The sequence below is a fragment of the Chelonoidis abingdonii genome, chromosome 2, assembly GCF_003597395.2.
Source record: "Chelonoidis abingdonii isolate Lonesome George chromosome 2, CheloAbing_2.0, whole genome shotgun sequence".
NCBI lineage: Eukaryota > Metazoa > Chordata > Testudines > Testudinidae > Chelonoidis > Chelonoidis abingdonii.
In genome coordinates this window covers 272,557,390-272,574,967 of record NC_133770.1, presented here as the reverse complement: position 1 = coordinate 272,574,967, position 17,578 = coordinate 272,557,390, and the positions used below count along the sequence as shown (strand labels likewise).

Here is a 17,578-nt window from a genome sequence, read left to right as displayed (position 1 = left end):
AAATTCAGGGAATTCCACCTGACAGTTTCCAGAGGCAGATGTATTTATGCAGAACCTAATTACAGACAACTTGGGTTTAGCCATTAAAGCAGAATCTCCTCAGGTAGAACCTAACAAATAACCTACAGTAAATGGAGATGACAAACCAGGCAACCACAGGACTGCAGACCAGTAAAGAGAACAGAGCTTAGAACACACGTGGATTCAGAGCTGATGGTTTGTATTAACTTACAGTGGAGAGAAACAAGACTTTTTACTGGCCCCTTCGCATTCCTACTTTTGGGATGTACTGATGGTTCAAGTTTCCCATCAGAGAATTTCAAGAATTTTAATGTGTAGAGGTCATCTCTGTCATAGTAATATTCCTCGATTTGAACCTTAGAGTTCAAATATAAGGTACTAGCATGAAGTCTTCTAAGCTTAATCTCCAGCTTAGATCTGATAGGCTGCCACCAGGTCAGGAATTGATAGGGCCTGACCCCCCTTTCCTCTCTCTGGTGTCCCCAACCCTCCCCTGGGGGGACCTCCAGATAACCTGTTTCTCTGCTTCCCAAGAGATAAGCGTTCTTTTCCCTCAGGACAATTGAGATGCAAAATACCAACAGCTTGGCTTTGCCTTTCCCCGTTCCTGCCTTCCCGTGAGGGAGACAGATACCTGATACAGAGGTTTCAATTTCTCTGCCTTACTAGAAAAAGAACTTCCACAAGTTTTGAAAAAGAAAGCTTTATATAGAAAAAGAGAAAATACAGAATAATAACTTGCATAAAAATTAATACAGGCTCCTACTTAAGAAAATATGAACAACCCAGTCTGATTTAAAAAATAGCCAATTTAAATAGACCAGCAATCACACACAGTAAGTACAAAGCAAAGCATATCATAGCCGATTTTACTTTGTTTCCGTTTTGTACTCACTGCCTTTTAGTAGAATGAGAAGAAGATTGGAATTAGCAAGATAGCTTGTCCCTCACAGCCGAGGAAGCAACAAAGACCCAGCAATCCACATCTGTAAATACAACACAAAGCTCCTCATAGCCGAATTACTTTGTTTCCCTTTGTACTCACAGACTTTTGGTAGAATATTTGAGATAAGATGGAGTTAGAAGAAAACTTGTTTACTCATAGCCGAGGAAACAACAAAGACACCAAGTATACAAATTCCCGCTCCTGACTTTAAACAATCCAGTTCTCTGATTGGTCCTCTGGTCAGGTGTTTGGTTCTCGTTGTTCCCCCTTTACAGGAAAAGAAAACTTAACCCTTACCTTACCTATCTACTTATGACAATCTCAAAGAAGTCTGGTTATAGGTGAGTAAACTTCATTTCTTCTTCAGTTCACTTCTTCACATTCCCACTCTTGGGAAGTATGGATGGTGCAATTTGGGACCATTAGTATATCACAAGAGTATGAATGTACAGAGGTCATCCTGAAGAACTCCAGCTACAGTGAACAACTTTCATATTGCATGTATCCATGTAATTTAAGAATTTTTGCATAAATTCTTTTTGGTATAGCATGATGGAGCTTTATGGTGAATTCTGTTAAAGGCAACATTAAGAAATCATGTGGGTTTTGTTTGTTTGTTTTTCATTCTTACTTCCGAATCATCACTGCATGAAAATCAGGGAAATCAAACTTCTGACGTGCAGCAATGTAATCCTCCATCTTGCAAAGACAGAGCAGTATCTATTAAGCTTGTTATTGCAAAGGCAAGTCAATTAAATTATTATCAGCATTAATTCACACTTTCACAAGCTGTTAAATTCTTTACCTACAGCCCAGTGGCATTCAAAGATGTGCATAATACTATCCTGCCTTTGGAAACCTCAGAGAAACTACTTCCAGTCTAATCCTGATAACTGAAGTATCCCCGGCAACTATAAAGGAAAGCAAACACATCTGTGCTCATGACTTTGAAATGTATTTGATCCGTATGCCTAAATGATTGTTACATGCAGTTACTATTACCACTGAATTTCAATAATTATGTGGTTCAGACACCCTGGTAGTTCTTGTTTGCCTCTCATTGCTTTAAGACAAAATAGTGATTTAAAACTCCATTACCATCTACTGAGTCAATATATGATTTAAAAAAATCCAAGTATTGTTCCTTTGATAATGGATTCTTAGATTATTTCTCTATCTCTTGTCTTTTTTTCCCCCTAAAGGAAGAAAATATGTAAAAATGAATGAATAATATTTTGAGTCCAGTATAAAATGTCATCCCCATATAAGATTGCTCTTGTCCAGTATACAATTACAGTTTTATTACTTGAATTCATGATTGGCTTGTGGTTCATTTCTCATGTAAGTGACTTTCATTCCATGAATTAGTTTGTGTTTGTGTCTGATTGCACCAAGATACCAATCAGTTTTATATCTACCATTTTCTAGACAGCTGATACACTGGATAACAGCGGCTTTGTAGAAAATGTAAAGTGAATGACTATCTGCATTGAAATTCAAACACAACTTGTGAAGCCTAAACTAAACTCCCAAGGACGAGTTTGCTATTTACTTTGCTTTTTAAGATATGCGATTATTAATAAATAATAATTAATAATAATTAATAATAATAAATTAAGAAAGGTACCAGCAGTGATGAAGAGGAAGTAATCACCTTGAGAAATGAGAACTTTCTCATAGTTGTTAACTGCATGACCATATATAATAGTCAATTCCTTAATGAATGGAATAAGTGTGACCACAATATAATTGCTGTGCACTAGGGCTCCAATCATGCATCATTCAAATCCATGCTTTTACTGTCTTACTTGGGGATTGCGGGTAGAGGCTCCTTCATCAGGGTCCCTCCTCCTTTTCTTCCTTTCCACAAAGAATACACATGGGCATTGTGAATGGGTGGGAACTAGGGCTGGGGCTTCCAGTGAACTCCCCATCCCCTCTGCATTTTAGCATCCCTGGATGCTGAGAGATGCTCCCCTCAACTACACACACATTGCCCTATAAGTGAGGTGGCTGTCAGAGCTGTTGGGGTCAAGAAGGAATTTGTTCTCTCTGTGGAATGTAGGCAAGTTATCCAGTCAGTGTTTCACCTTCCTCAAAGCATCTGGTGGTCCTGGTAGATGGGGGTGATAAGTAAAAGGATAGTACTCCCTCCCATCGCCAAAATAATAACAGGGGACGTAATAAATAGAAATCATTATTTTCACTTGTGGCCAGTGTGCAGTCAGAGGCTACAGGGTCTCAGTTCCAAGGCTAGACCGGAGAATGTGATCCAGGAGGGACTAGTGGATCCAATTAGCCTAAGGGTCAAGAAAAAAGTCTTAAGTGTTCTCAGAATTAGCTTCCTCTTGTCCATAGCCTCATTATTGTAACTGTCAGTAATGCTACCTTAATGGCTACAGCATTTACATAATTGTCCTTTAAAAATAAAACCCAAACTTCCCTGCATGCTGTTGGTTACATTTTAAATAATTTTATATTTGGCATACAATAGTTAGATTATAGATTAATTTGTAGATGAATATTATGATAAATGTGCTAAATGAATTGGTTCTGGTGTAAGTACTGGTGCCTAAAGTGTGTTAGCTGACACATAGCCTCCCTGCCCACTTTGCTTTATTCATGGTTTTTCTTGATTAAACAGCAAAGTTAATCTGTCAGACTTCCTAATGTGCCATCCTTTTGTATAAAGATTCACTTTTATTATACAACACAATCAGGACCGGCGCTAGGGTTTCTGGCGCCCTAGGCGCCGGGACATTTCGTTGCCCCGCACGCGGGTCTCGCGGCTCCCTGACCCCGGGGGGGGCGCCCTGGGCTGCCGGCTGGCGCGGGCGCAAACCTGACCCCAAGGGGCTTCCCCTGACCCCGGAGGGGGGGGCCCCGGGCCTTTGACGGCTTGCGCGGCGGCCTCCGCGGGCCCCCCCGGGGGGCGGGGGGGCGCCCCTGGCTTGCCCGGCCCCTTGCGGCGGCGGCGCACTGACCTCAGGGGCGCGCTGACCGGCGGCGCCCTGACCCGGGGGACACCTTGAGCTGCCGGCGGCAGGCAGCTGCTGCTGCTGGCAGCTCAGCCCCTCCAGCAGCAGCGGCTGCAACCATTTAAAAAATTTTGGGGGGGCGCCACTTTTTGGCGCCCCCAATTCTTGGCACCCTAGGCAACCACCTAGTTCGCCTAAATGGTTGCACCGGCCCTGAGCACAATGTGACTTGGCATAATGAGTGCATCACAGATTGGTAACCTTCCTTATTAAAATATCATGCATATTTGAATAACCAGTCATCTGTATGCATTATGCATAGTAAGAACTATTATCCACATAATGTAAAAGCATCACTGATTCTGGCTTGCAAAGCATGCATGTGCACGTGCGCACACATACACACACCTTCCCCACACCCCATATACACACTTGATGCCCTGAGAGCACACAGAGAACTTTCTTTGTTCTACTTTGAGTGTGCTTGTAGAATGTACTAATATTTTCTTTTTATGCCTGTAAGCCACAATTAATAGCATAATTATTTTATGTGTAGTTTGTATAGCTCTCAGTCCCATCAAACTGGACTGGTGATGAATCCTACCAGATGGAAACTCACATACATGCGGTTGCATTTGTAACCTCGGTAAACCCTATTTCAGCTAAAAAAAAAAAAAAACAAGCCACCACCTGCCCGTTGACGGTGTGTGGTAATAGAAATCCTGAAGTGGCATACTTATTGTGCTTGTTTGCATGTCATTATCCAGAATACTCTTCAAATTTAGAGCAGTTTCAGAAAAGCTCTGATGTTTGTGCCATGGGAACAAACTTAAAAGGATGTAAAGTTCAGTGACAAATAAGACTTTGAGATAATCAGAAGATTGACTTAACAGAAATGTGACTTTAATTTTTGCTCCTGTTAAAGTTTCCTTTGTGAACTCTTGCATTAAATACACAGTGTTTCTCACTTAACTCTTGGAAGACTCTCTCCTTTCATATGTCTGTGAACAGATCGCTGGTACTCACCATTTCCCCCTCCCATTTACAGCACCCTGTGGAGGAAACTTGACAGGCTCATCAGGTTTTATTCTTTCACCAAACTTTCCTCATCCCTATCCGCATAGTAGAGACTGTGACTGGAGTATCACTGTTAATAACGACTATGTTATATCATTAGCATTTATCAGGTAAGATGTTATTTGGCCATATCTTTTTTTAAAATCATGTTTACTTCATTACCATTGGTGGCTGCTCAGTGCTCAATAGGGTAAGAGCTGATAAGACCTAGTGTACATTATCAATAATTGTTACCTTTGTCAGTAGTCTCGGCAGAGACACCAAGGACTGAATAAGCATAGAGACTTGAAAACACACAGGGCTCAATCCTGCAAGGTGCTGAACATGCCTATGACATGCAGAGGGCCCTTAACTGCCACTAACCAAACTGAAAGTGGAAGATGCTCTGCCTCTTACAGGATCAGGCCTACAGAGCGATTCTTTCCATGACAAGGTCGGGAAGACATAGTAAGCTAATTTGCGAGGCTCTCCCCTATCTGAAAAGAAGGAGGTTTTTTTTGACCAGAAGTCTGTCAGTTCAGCATCTCATAGGAGATGTGCACATAAGATTAAAGCAAAACATTAAAAATAGTATTTGGATCCAGTTTTATTAGCCCACATTGTTACATAAAAATGTGGTTCATGTGAATAATATTTTCCTGGATATTAAATGCTGTTTGTTAAACCCCTCTATCATAATGCAGTGCTTAATACTGTTTCAGAGAATTCACAAAGAGAATGTTGCTGTCTGCATGGTATTTTAACCATAAAACAAAACCAGACACTTTTTCTGGAAAAGTATTTATTTGAAGTTGATGTTTGTTGTTGTTATTATTATTATTATTATTATTATTGTTATTCCCAAAGACCCCAGCTGGGTTTGAGGCCCCATTGTACTAGGAATTTTACAAACATAAGAGACAAACCTTTCCCTGATTTTGGTCATGTTATAAAATTTATTGCCTAGTGATTTTTTTAATGTTTGCTTTCGTCTGAACTATTGCTCACCAATTACTTATTACTCAATAGCAAAATATGCACATTAAATAGATACTTTTAAGATATCAGTTAGAACTTTTACTATGTCACGGGTAAGCTTCTTACTGTTCTTTATGTTCAGAAATCTTAGTGAATCATTTGATTTTATAATTTCGTAGATTCGAAGCCCAGAAGGGCCATTGTTACCACCTAGTCCCACCTTCTGTGTAACACAGGCCATAGAACTTCCCCAAACACCTTACAAAAAGAGATGTTCAAAACACACCCATACAGTAGAAAGAGGAAGTGAAGGCTGAGTATCAGACTAATCCAGCCATGCTGATTGTAGCCAGACTGCCACTAACCCCTGGTATTATTACTATTGAGAGTTTTTTGCCCCTACTTAGAAACAGTGTTGGTAAGCACTCAGTTGAGCTGATTAGAGTTAGGATATCATGGAAAACATATTGTACCTAACATTTCTTTTCTTTTTAACATTTTATAGTTTCAGTATAGAACCAAATTATGACTTCCTCTATATCTACGATGGGCCAGATGGCAATAGTCCACTAATTGGGAGTTTTCAAGATAGCAAGTTGCCAGAGAGGATAGAAAGCAGCTCAAACAACATGCACTTGGCTTTTCGGAGCGATGGATCTGTTAGCTTTACTGGTTTCCATTTGGAGTATAAAGGTAAATGCAACAAGTGCTCTTTTTTTTTTTTGGTTGGTTGGTTGGCTGGGTTTTTGCTGTTCATTCGTTTTATATTCTGTGTATCACAAACATGAACAAAATTTGATACAAAATGTTTTATTTTATGAATATACAGAATTACACTAAAATGTGCAATTTGAGGTATAAGTGTTAAACTGGTTTGTACAAATTATCTATTTCTCTCATTCTGGGAATGATTATATATACACAGACACTGTAAGGTGTAATCTATCTGCAGCTGGATTTCATTGTAAATGTAAATGTTCAGCATGCTATTTTTAAACCACATTTTAAGACATTAGTTTACAAAATAAAAACCAAAATGTTACAGTAACAATATTTAATTTGACAATGCCAGATACACACGTGATAGTTTTATTTTCCAGCATAAATGTAATAAGAACCTCAGGCATATTAGCACATCAGAGCCCTGTAAGATATGCTGATGAGATGCAATAGATGTTGAAAGCTTTAAAAGTGCTAAGTCTGTTAGGTCAATGATTTAAGAACAACAAAGAAGTCTTGAAATAGACTTTTACATGATGGTCTATATTAGATCTGTCTGAATTCAGTCTTAACACCATAGACTATAAAGTAGATCCTTGCATATTTATCAGAGGCAGTATCAGTTTCAAAGGATTCTCACTGCCTTGTTAGGCGAAATAATGGTCTCTGTAAAAAGTTCCTGAATATGTACTTACACAGAGCAGTAGACAACACTGAGTCCCAATGGATATGAATCATGCCGCCAATGTATTTTAAGCTCATTGGACCACTTCTTCAGATAACTGGAGTGTAAAAAAGAGAGGGTTCCAGTTGTTCCAGTTAGTTGGGTTGGCCCTGCTGTGAGCAGGGGGTTCGAGTAGATGACCTCCTTAGGTCTCTTCCAACCCTATTCTTCTTTGATTCTCTGAAATGCATGTCACACTTTCAAACCCCATAGAAGCCCTCCTCTACAAGGATTTGGTTCCATGACACTGGCTCGGCCTACTGGAGGACTGTTCTGTATGGAATCATCTCCCCCTCAGCTATGGAGTAGTTTCCACAATAAATTCATGGTAAATCCAAAAGCAATAATTTTCATTAATTTCCCAATGTCAAAGTTCTCTTCAAACCCCCGTGCTTGGCCACTCATCAGGCTGCTGTGTTTGGATCCCAACACTAAATCCATGTGTTTTTAGCTTCCCTTTTGTCTGGATAGACTACAGGCACTCTCTTTTGTTTTGGACTCCAAGCATACTCCCTGGGCAAAGACTGTTATTCGGTACTGCTTTTGGAAGTGGGACCCTACAATCTAGCTACCCAGCTTCCAAGATTAGTGCTGATCTAAGTTTCCTCTAAGCTATGTTGCTACATGACTGGCCAGCTGCCTATTAAGCCCCCTGCAGGGGCTCAAGACTGCGGTGGGGAGAGATGCCTCTCCCACAACATGTACCACCCTTGGCAGGGAGAGGTGCCCCTCCCTGCTGGCCAAACGACGGACCTGCTGTGGTAGGGAGAGGCGCCCCTCCCCGCCGGCCTCAGTGAGGAGCTGAGGAGGACCTCCCTCAGCCTGGCCCAGGCCCACTGGAGCTGCCAGGGAGAGGCGCACCTCCCCACTGCCCTGGACTTGCCACAGTCGGCAGAGAGGAGCCCCTCCCTCAGTCTGGCCCAGGCCTGCTGGAGCTGCCGGGGAAAGGAGCCCCACCTTGGCACAGCTCAGTCCCATCGGAGCTGCTGCAGTTTAGGGGGAGGCACCTCTCACCCACCCCCAAGCTGCTGCGACAAGAGAGGGCTGGGGGGAGTCCTCTCTCCCCACTGCAGCCTGGGGCAGCCTGTACCCCAATCCCTTCATCCCCGGCCCCAGCCCAGAGACCACCGCTCTCCACCCCAACCTTTTGCCCCAGTCCTGAGTCCCCTCCCACACTCTGAACCTCTCATCCCCAGCTCCACGACATGAATTTTGTCACACATCATTCCATATTGGTGCACCTAACAAAATTCATCCAGCACGTGGATGTAAAAAATTAGAGGGAACACTGGTGCTGATCCTCTCAAAACTCCAAGTAGCTTATGCACACCCTTCCCAGAGCTCCACCATTGTGGGTTTACCCCTTCAGGGCCATGTGAGAGTTGAAGTAAATAATGTGCAAACTTTGCAGAAGAATTTCTACCCATCAGTCTACACTTTAGAAAGCACAGGAGACATATAGATCCAGAAAAACATAAACAAAAAAACCCAGTAAATATCTGTATGCTATTCCCTGCCGGAGTTTCCTCACCAGTCTTGAGGGTTCATTGGGATTTGGGTCAGTGTTCTTTCATGGTTCCAAGTCAGTGCTCATGGAGCTCATTCCTTCAGCTCATGGCTTCACCTATGGAATGTGGAGTGTTCTCTTTGACCTCTGCAGCCAGCTTCCTTCAACTTTGTCTGGTCTGACAGTCAAAAGGTTCCCTCTTACTCAGGATCCATGATCCTTTGTCTCCTGAATCTCTCAGCATCTGGGTTTGTAAATACCAGTCCTAACGCCTGGTGTCTTTGTTCTCTTTCTGCGAATTTTCCATTCCTCCAATCCCCATCCATAAAGAACAACTTAGACATAGTCTCCCTAAATAACAGTTGCAGGTATCCTCCTTAGCATGCTCATTGTCCTGCCAGAGCCCAGTTCTTAAGTATTAATGACTTATTTGTGTTTGTTTGTTTGTGTTGTAGCTTCTTCCGGATAATGTGTGTGATATGTGACTGGTTTTTTTTTTTCATCTCTTGGCTGATTTACTTACACAATGGGGTTGAAGCTATACGTAGAGTTCATAATGTCAAACAGAATTCATAGGTTGTATGTAGACAAGTCTCCAAACCATCACACCTCACCTCTCAGAGAACACCCTCTCTTGCTCCTGAGAAGGGAACTGAATAATGACAGAGTCGTACAGGAGCACTAAGGTATCACTTGTAGAGGCAGGGGGCGCTGAGGCAGTGCAGAAGCACAGACCGTCAAGCAAATCTCCTGAGATATATGGGTTTTAAGGGATAAAAAGTCTCTTTTGAGTCCCCAGTGGATACAGAACAAAGAGTTTAAAACTATGCAAGTGCGGTTGCCATTCCTTGTGCACACTGTTAGGAGCTGTGTCTGTTGTTCTGATGAAAGAATTAGGCCCATAAAATTATGTGGACTTTGAAAACGAATAGAAGATAAATGCAGATTAAATTTTGAGCCTACCATTATTGTCAATTTCATTATAATAAACAACTATAATATTATTTTTTCATTTATATAAGTGATATCGAGGCCTCATTGTGCAGACACTTAGAATGATGCAGTTCTCACCTCAAAGTGTTTACAATCTAAATAGAAAAGACAGAAAAAGGATGGGAGAAAGGAAGTATTGTTAATCCTGTTTTACAAATAGGAATCAGAGGCACAGAGATATTAAATGACTTGTCCAGCAGCATCATGCAGAAAGTCTGCAGAAGAGCAGGAAATTGAATTGAGAACTCCTAAATTCTAATCCATTGTCTTAATTTCAAAATCTCTAAATCAGGGACTGGCAACCTTTGGCCCACGGCCCGTCAGGAAAATCCGCTGATGGGCTGGAACGGTTTGTTTACCTGCAGCATCCTCAGGTTCAGCCGATTGCAGCTTCCAGTGGCTGCAGTTCACCGTTCCAGGCCAATGGGGGCTGCGGGAAGCGGCAGGGGGATATACTGCAAAAGCACCTCAGCCAGCCAGATTGCCACCCTTGAATTATACAGCAGAGTGACACTATCAAATTCCCAGACTTTCCCTCAGAACTGTGCATCTTGTACTGCCCAGTACCATCCTGGACAATACAAGCTCATATCAATTAGGTCATTTCATTAATGGAAAATTAGATACACAAGCACTGTTGTCCTAAATGGAGTTTCCCAAACACTTCAGTCCAAACACACTGGCTTAGATAAAACATTAAAACAAGTTTATTAATTGCAGAAAAACAGATTTTAAATTATTACAAGTAATGAGGCATAAAAATCAGTATTGGTTACAAATAAAAGGTGAAACAAAAACTAATACCCAACTTAACAAGCTAAGTGAATTAAAAGCAAAATGTCTCTATCGCCAAATGCTTTTGCAGACTTACTGATTGGATGCTTTTCAACTAGGACCCTTCCCCCAGTTCAATGCTTCTTTCCTTATTCTTTCTCCACATAGGCAATTATGATAGATTGTCACTCTTGGGTTTGTGCTTCTAATGTGAGGCCAGCTGGGCAACTCATATAGCTCAAAGTATAGAGAAGTGGCTTCAGGGGTGGGGGTTGTTAATCCAGGCCTGCTCTATATTCAGCTTGTCTTCACTGCAACAGTTAGCTTGAAGTACTCCACTCAAGTCACTGAACTCGAGCTAGACTCGACTAGCTCGAGTGGAATTATTTGAGTAGAGTAACTCAGGTGTGGTTCCTCAGAGAGTTTTAGTGAGAGCAGCCTTGCTGTGAAACAATGCTCAAACTATACAGAGTGATTGAATTAGCAGCACAGATTGGATTAACAGCAGATGAGTTTGTTTAATTTGAGCTGCTGCCTGTAAATGCATCTCCACTGGGTTACTAGGTCAAGTGTAGTAGCATTTGAGCTTCATCCCTCATGCCCTCAAGGGGCCAACTATCTTGCATTTAAAGTAATACTTATTTAAGATGGACATTTCTATGTGTGGATGGAAATATGGATTGGGGCAACACGTTTCAGTGAAGAAAAGACTTCACTGAATGCCTTGGTACCATTCCTTTGTGACCACATTTGGTTTGTGAACTGGCTTTCATCCATGGTAAGTGCCATGTGTATTAGTGCTGCATCAAGAATTTGTGTCATGACTCCATTGGCATCAGGGAGATTTCGTTCTCCCTCAAAACCCTTGCACCTGCAGTTTCTTGTATTTTTGTTTGTTTTGTGTTCTCCCACATTCCCTCCTTTCTCCTTCAGAATGGAGAAGCAGCCTGGTGGATTTGAAAAGTGCTCAGAGAACAGTTGCAGTTTGTTTATAAGGGAGAGACTGACTAATATCCTGATCTATGGAGCACACCATGACTGCTTTGTCTTTGAAATTTGCTCATGGATGTCACAGTAAAGTGAACAAAGTGCCTGAAAATTCTCCTTACTTCTGATATTGCTTCCCATGCGTTGGATGCGAAAAGTCCTAAAAGGTCTTGAAAGTATCTTTTGCCTTGGGTTATTCAATATAGAGAGTTCTCAGTTCAGCACTGAGAATCTACCAACAACATCCATGTATGCATTTGTCTCAAAGCTTCATTTCAACTGCCTCAAAGCATCCAGTGAAAACTGACATGTCAGTGTTTACACACCATATCTAATAATTGCTATCTTTAGTCTTGTCCCACCATCCACACAGTGCTTAATGCAGACCTTAGGCCATTTGTGTGATCAGGAAGGGATTCAATATTTGACTAGACGAAGCAATAGGAATTATTGGTTAGCCCATCATCTGCTTTGATAGTGAATCAGAATACAGAACACATGGTTCCTGAGGGTGTAGAAGCTAAGTAGACTGATGTCTCTGAGTTTGTGTCCACAGTCTGACCTGCTCAGAAAGATATGCTACATATTTAAGTGGAAAGGGTTTCTGATATGTTGTGAATCCCTTGCAGATCTTTTTACTGTGTATTCACTGTTTGACTACCTTGGGCATATGTTAGAATCTGATTTACAGACATCTTCCTTCCAAATTCATTCAATAGCTATTTCAGATTTCTATGAGTAAGATGAGGGTGCTGCATGTTTCAGGGTTTATTTTTAAATATACTTATTAAGAAGATACATCTTAGCTTTATTTTTATGGCAACATCTTTAGTGCTTGGTCAACATACATGGGAATCTATCACAGCTGTATCTTTGGAGAAGAGAAAATTGCATAACTGTAATTGCTGCTCACTAAAGATATATGATGTGACTGATCACTACTCTCCCAGACACCTCCCTTCAGTGTTGAGTGTTGTGTAACTGAAGCTTTTGATATTGCATCTACCTTATTTTCTGTTCCTCTCTAATTTGTTATATAGTATCCATATCCAGACATGTCCCATATATGAAAAGATTTCTTTTTCTTTCTTTCCCCCTTTCTTTCTTTCTTTAGTAGGGAGGACTGGACATTTTCTTTCATGGTGTTATTGTGGGAAATTAAGTTGATTTACGTTATGGTTTTATTGCATATTTCTTTGAAGATTTTTGTGGTCATCCTATTCTGTACCAGGAGTGCATTCCAGATTCGTGGACCTGTCTCAGAGATACCTCTAACTCATACACAGAAGCTTCGTAATATGTCTAGATGTAACAGACATCTAAACACATTATGGACATGAGAGGACATGATTAGGATGAGGCGGTCCTGCAGGTAAATGGTGGACCTTTGAAAATGAGGGCCAGTGTCTTAAATTTAACCTGAAGTTGAGCACTGGGATGATTTTATGTTTTATTGAAATGTCAGTAAATTGTACCTTCTCTCTGTTCATTTCCCATCAGAAACAGATTTCAAGATATTTGTGTTGTACATGTTTTGCCCTTAAGAATCAGTTTTCTCCTCCACTCTCATTCATTCATTGATGTTACATGTACTTTCTGAGACATCACAGTTCATAACTCTAGAGAGAATTATGATGCCACAAACACTGGAATGCAGCATCCAAAAATAAATCTGCTTGAATAGATACTATCCAGGGACAGCTCTAAACATTTTGCCAGCCCAAGCACAGAGGGTCCGCTGATCCCATGGCTTTGGTGGACCTCCCGCAGGTGTGCCTGCGGGAGGTCCACCGAAGCCGCAGGACCAGCAGACCCTCCGCAGGCATACCACCGAAGGCACCCTGCCTGCCCCCCTAGCGGCGACTGGGAGAGTACCCCCTGCGGCTTGCCACCCCAGGCACATGCTTGGAGCGCTGGTGCCTGGAGCCGCCCCTGATACTGTCTATGCTTAGGTGGTCCCGTCTTTCCTTCCTGAGTTTACTTGGGAGCAGACAACACTCACCTGTGTGCCTGGGTGCCTGTCAAATGTAAAGGAGATCCTGAGTATCCCAGTGGTAGTGCTGCATATGTAGGAATCCTCTATATACCCCTCTGCTGCAGTCCTTTTATTTATAAGGAAAATTAATCTTAATGGTGCATCTACCTTGCTGGGCCCGGTACAAACACACTGATAGGCCTTGGGAGCCTCCAGAAATAAACCTGAGCTACTCTATGCAATGAATTTTATCCAAAAATACTAGTTATAACACATCTTTACTAGGGCTGTCGGTTAATAGCAATTAGCTCACGCAATTAACTAATAAAAATTAATCGCAATTAATTGCTTCTTTAATTGCACTGTTAAACAATACAATACCAATTTAAATGTATTTAATATTTTTGAATGATTTTCTACATTTTCAAATATATTGATTTAAATTACAATACAGAATACAAAGTGTACTGTGCTCACTTTATATTATTTTTATTACAAATATTTTCACTGTAAAAATGATAAAATAAATAGTCTTTTTCAATTCACTTAATACAAGTACTGTAATGCATTCTCTTTATTATGAAAGTGCAACTTACAAACGTAGATTTTGTTTTGTTTTGTTTTGTTTTGTTACAAAGCTGCACTCAAAAACAAAACAGTGTAAAACTTTGGAGTGTACAGGTCCTACTTCTTGTTCAGCCAATCGCTAAGACAAAGAAGTTTGTTTAAATATACGGGAGATAATGCTGCCCACTTCTTATGTACAATGTCACCTGAAAGTGAGTACTGGCGTTCGCATGGCACTTTTCTTGCTGGCATTGCAAGTTATTTACATGGCAGATATGCTGAACATTTGTACACCCCTTCATGCTTCGGACACCATTACAGAGGACATGCATTCATTCTGATGATGCTCATTAAAGAAATTAATGTGTGAATTAAATTTGTTAATGACTCTTTCAGGGAGAATTGTATCTCTCCTGCTCTGATTTACTCACATTCTACCATATATTTCATGCTGTAGCAGTCTTGGATGATGATCCAGCACATGTTGTTCTAAGAACACTTTCACTGCAGATTTGACAAAATGCAAAGAAGTTACCAACGTGAAATTTCTAAAGATGCAATACTCGACCTGAGGTTTAAGAAGTGCATCCCAAAATCTGAGAGGAATGAGGTGTGGAGCTTTCAGGAGTCTTAAAAGAGTAACACTGCAATGCGGAAACTACAGAAACCAAACCACCAAAAAGAGAAAATTAACCATCTGCTGGTGGCATCTGTCTCAGATGATGAAAATGAACATGCGTTGATCTGTACTGCTTTGAATCATTATTGAGCAGAACCCGTCATCAACATGGACACGTCCTCTGGAATGGTGGTTGAAGCATGAAGGGACATATGAATCTTTAGAGCATCTGGCACATAAATATCTTGTGATGCCGGCTACAACAGTGTCATTCAAATGCCTGTTCTGACTTTCAGATGATATTATAAACAAGAAGTCAGCAGCATTATCTCCTGCAAATGTGAACACACTTGTTTGTCTGAGCAAGTTCAGTTTGTCTGGTTGAACAAGAAGTAGGACTGAGTTGACTTATAGGCTCTATAGTTTAACATTGTTTTGTTTTTGAATGCAGTTGTTTTAGTACATAATTCTACATTTGTAAGTTCAACTTTCATGATAAAAATAGATTGCACTACATTACTTGTAATGGGGGGATTGAAAAATTCTATTCCTTTTGTTTTTTACAGTGCAAATATTTGTAAGCAAAAATAAATATAAAGTGAGCACTCTACACTTTATATTCTGTGTTGTAATTGAAATCAATATATTGGAAAAATGTGAAAAACATCCAAAATATGTAATGACTTTCCATTGGTATTCTATTGTTTAACAGTGCAATTAAAACTGCAATGAATCATGATTAATTTTTTAAATCATGATTAATTGTAGAAAACATAAAAAATGGCATTCTATTATTGTTTAACAGCATGATTAATCAATTATTTTTAATCATGCAATTAATCCCAATTATTTAATTGATATCCCTAATATTTATTTAACAATTTAGAAAAAAAACAGGATATAATAGATTGAGATTAATTAAAATGTCACAACCCCTTCAAGTCAGCAGAGAGTGCTTAAATCAATTAATAAATGAAGTTTACAGTAGTAAATGAAACTTAACCACTGTACATTTATACCAGCATCTGCTACCCCAACTCTGAGTGTGCATTCCTCTGAATTTCAAAGTTCTAGACAATTGCTTGCGTGGGCGCGCTTGGAGACACTGAAGCCGGGGACAGTAAAGTAATCCAGCCAAGACAACAAAGGGCAGAGCAATTCTAACTGTGGATCAATCCAGGCTCCACAACCATTCTGAAGACGGGCGTTGTTATAACCCGAGATCTGTAATCTTGGATCCTGGTTAGACAAGACCACTTTTCAGCCTCAAGGAAACCACTTAGTCTTTTCATCACCCCTTTTTCCTTGAAAGCACTTTCCTAAATAAATAAACAAATAAAAGAAGAGTTGTGGTTACTCACACTGCTTTCGCTGCATCCCAAACTCAGTCATTTCTCGCTATAGCAAGAGTCTTTGCCCTGACTCTGACAAAGCTCAATAATAGCTTCCGTGACTCCCCACTTGGTCAAAGCCCCAGCAGTTTCTCAGCAGCAGCTACTAGCTTTCTAGCAGGAGCTTAGCTCCACAAAGCAGTCCCTTCCATCCCCAACACAGTCTCAGCACCCAAGTCAAAATAGGGGACCAGAGCAGCAGGCTAGCGCCCTGCTTGAACAGAGCTCAGACAAGACTCCCTACAACTCAGCAGCTACTCTTTTTTAACTTTATTTTTTAAGTCCTCACAAAATGGAGCCCATTGAAACCAAGGCAGGGAAGTCTGTCTCTTCCCCAAAGTATCATGGGAGTCCTAGTCTTCAAGGCTGGATCACAGCAGCTGGGATCTTCCTGAGTGGAACACCTCCAATTAAGTTCAGAGGTCCCTTTCATGGAGATGTCTACAATTAAATATAACTGTACAATTCTTATTGTACCTAACAGTTATCTTACTGATTTTCACATGGGAAGTATCAACACTGCAAATAAAGTGTGTGAGTTCTGATAAAATGTTTGAAAAAAGACCGAGGTTTCAACAGCTCTCTTTACCGTGTAGACTCATAGACTCGTAGGTCAGAAGGGACCAATATGATCATCTAGTCTGACCTCCTGCACAAAGCAGGCCACAGAACCACCCATTCAAGCAACCTACCAACTATGAACAAAACTGGTTAAGACCCAAAGCGAAGAGACCACCAACGTGCCATACGTGCGAGGAAGCGAAAAACCTCCTAGGCCCTGCCCAATCCGCCCTGAGAAGAATCCTTCCCGACCCCAACATGGCGAAGCGAAACCTCGAGCATGTGAGCAAGACCCCAGCACCACACCCAGAAGAAGAATCTCTGCAGTAACTCAGATCCCATCCCACCAACATCCCCCACAGACCATTGACAGACTTATCTGCTGATATCCAAGATCCAATGCGCCAAATCTAAACTACCGATCATATCATCCCTCCATATACTTATCAAGCTAGCGTAAAGCAAATCTTTCCCCACACTCTCGAGGGACTGTTCAGAACTCACTCTAATGAGAACTTCGTCTATTTCAAGTCTAAAACTTCCGTAATATCCATATTGTACCCATTTGTCCTTATGCCTACATAGTACTAAAACTAAATAATTCCTTTCCCTCCTAACGTGACCCCTGATATATAATTATAAGCATCAAGCATACCCCCGAAGCCTTCTTTTGCCAGGCTAACACAAGCCAACTTTGATCTCCTTTCATAAGCAGTGTTCCATTCCGGATCACCTAGTAGCCACTGACCTTCGCAGTTTATATCACTTCTAAACATGGGAC

At 40.9% G+C, this 17,578-nt stretch overlaps 1 protein-coding gene across 4 annotated transcripts in view; it reads left to right on the top strand.

Moving 5' to 3' along the window:
- The window catches only part of CSMD3 (CUB and Sushi multiple domains 3), a 1,318,842-nt gene that overhangs the window by 992,076 nt on the left and 309,188 nt on the right, over positions 1 to 17,578 (top strand). For all 4 annotated transcript variants that reach the window (XM_075063193.1, XM_075063192.1, XM_075063195.1 and 1 more), the window contains 2 exons: positions 4,994 to 5,132; positions 6,485 to 6,672. In XM_075063193.1, the coding sequence (XP_074919294.1) occupies positions 4,994 to 5,132; positions 6,485 to 6,672 (327 nt within the window). The remainder of the gene's footprint in view (positions 1 to 4,993; positions 5,133 to 6,484; positions 6,673 to 17,578) is intronic.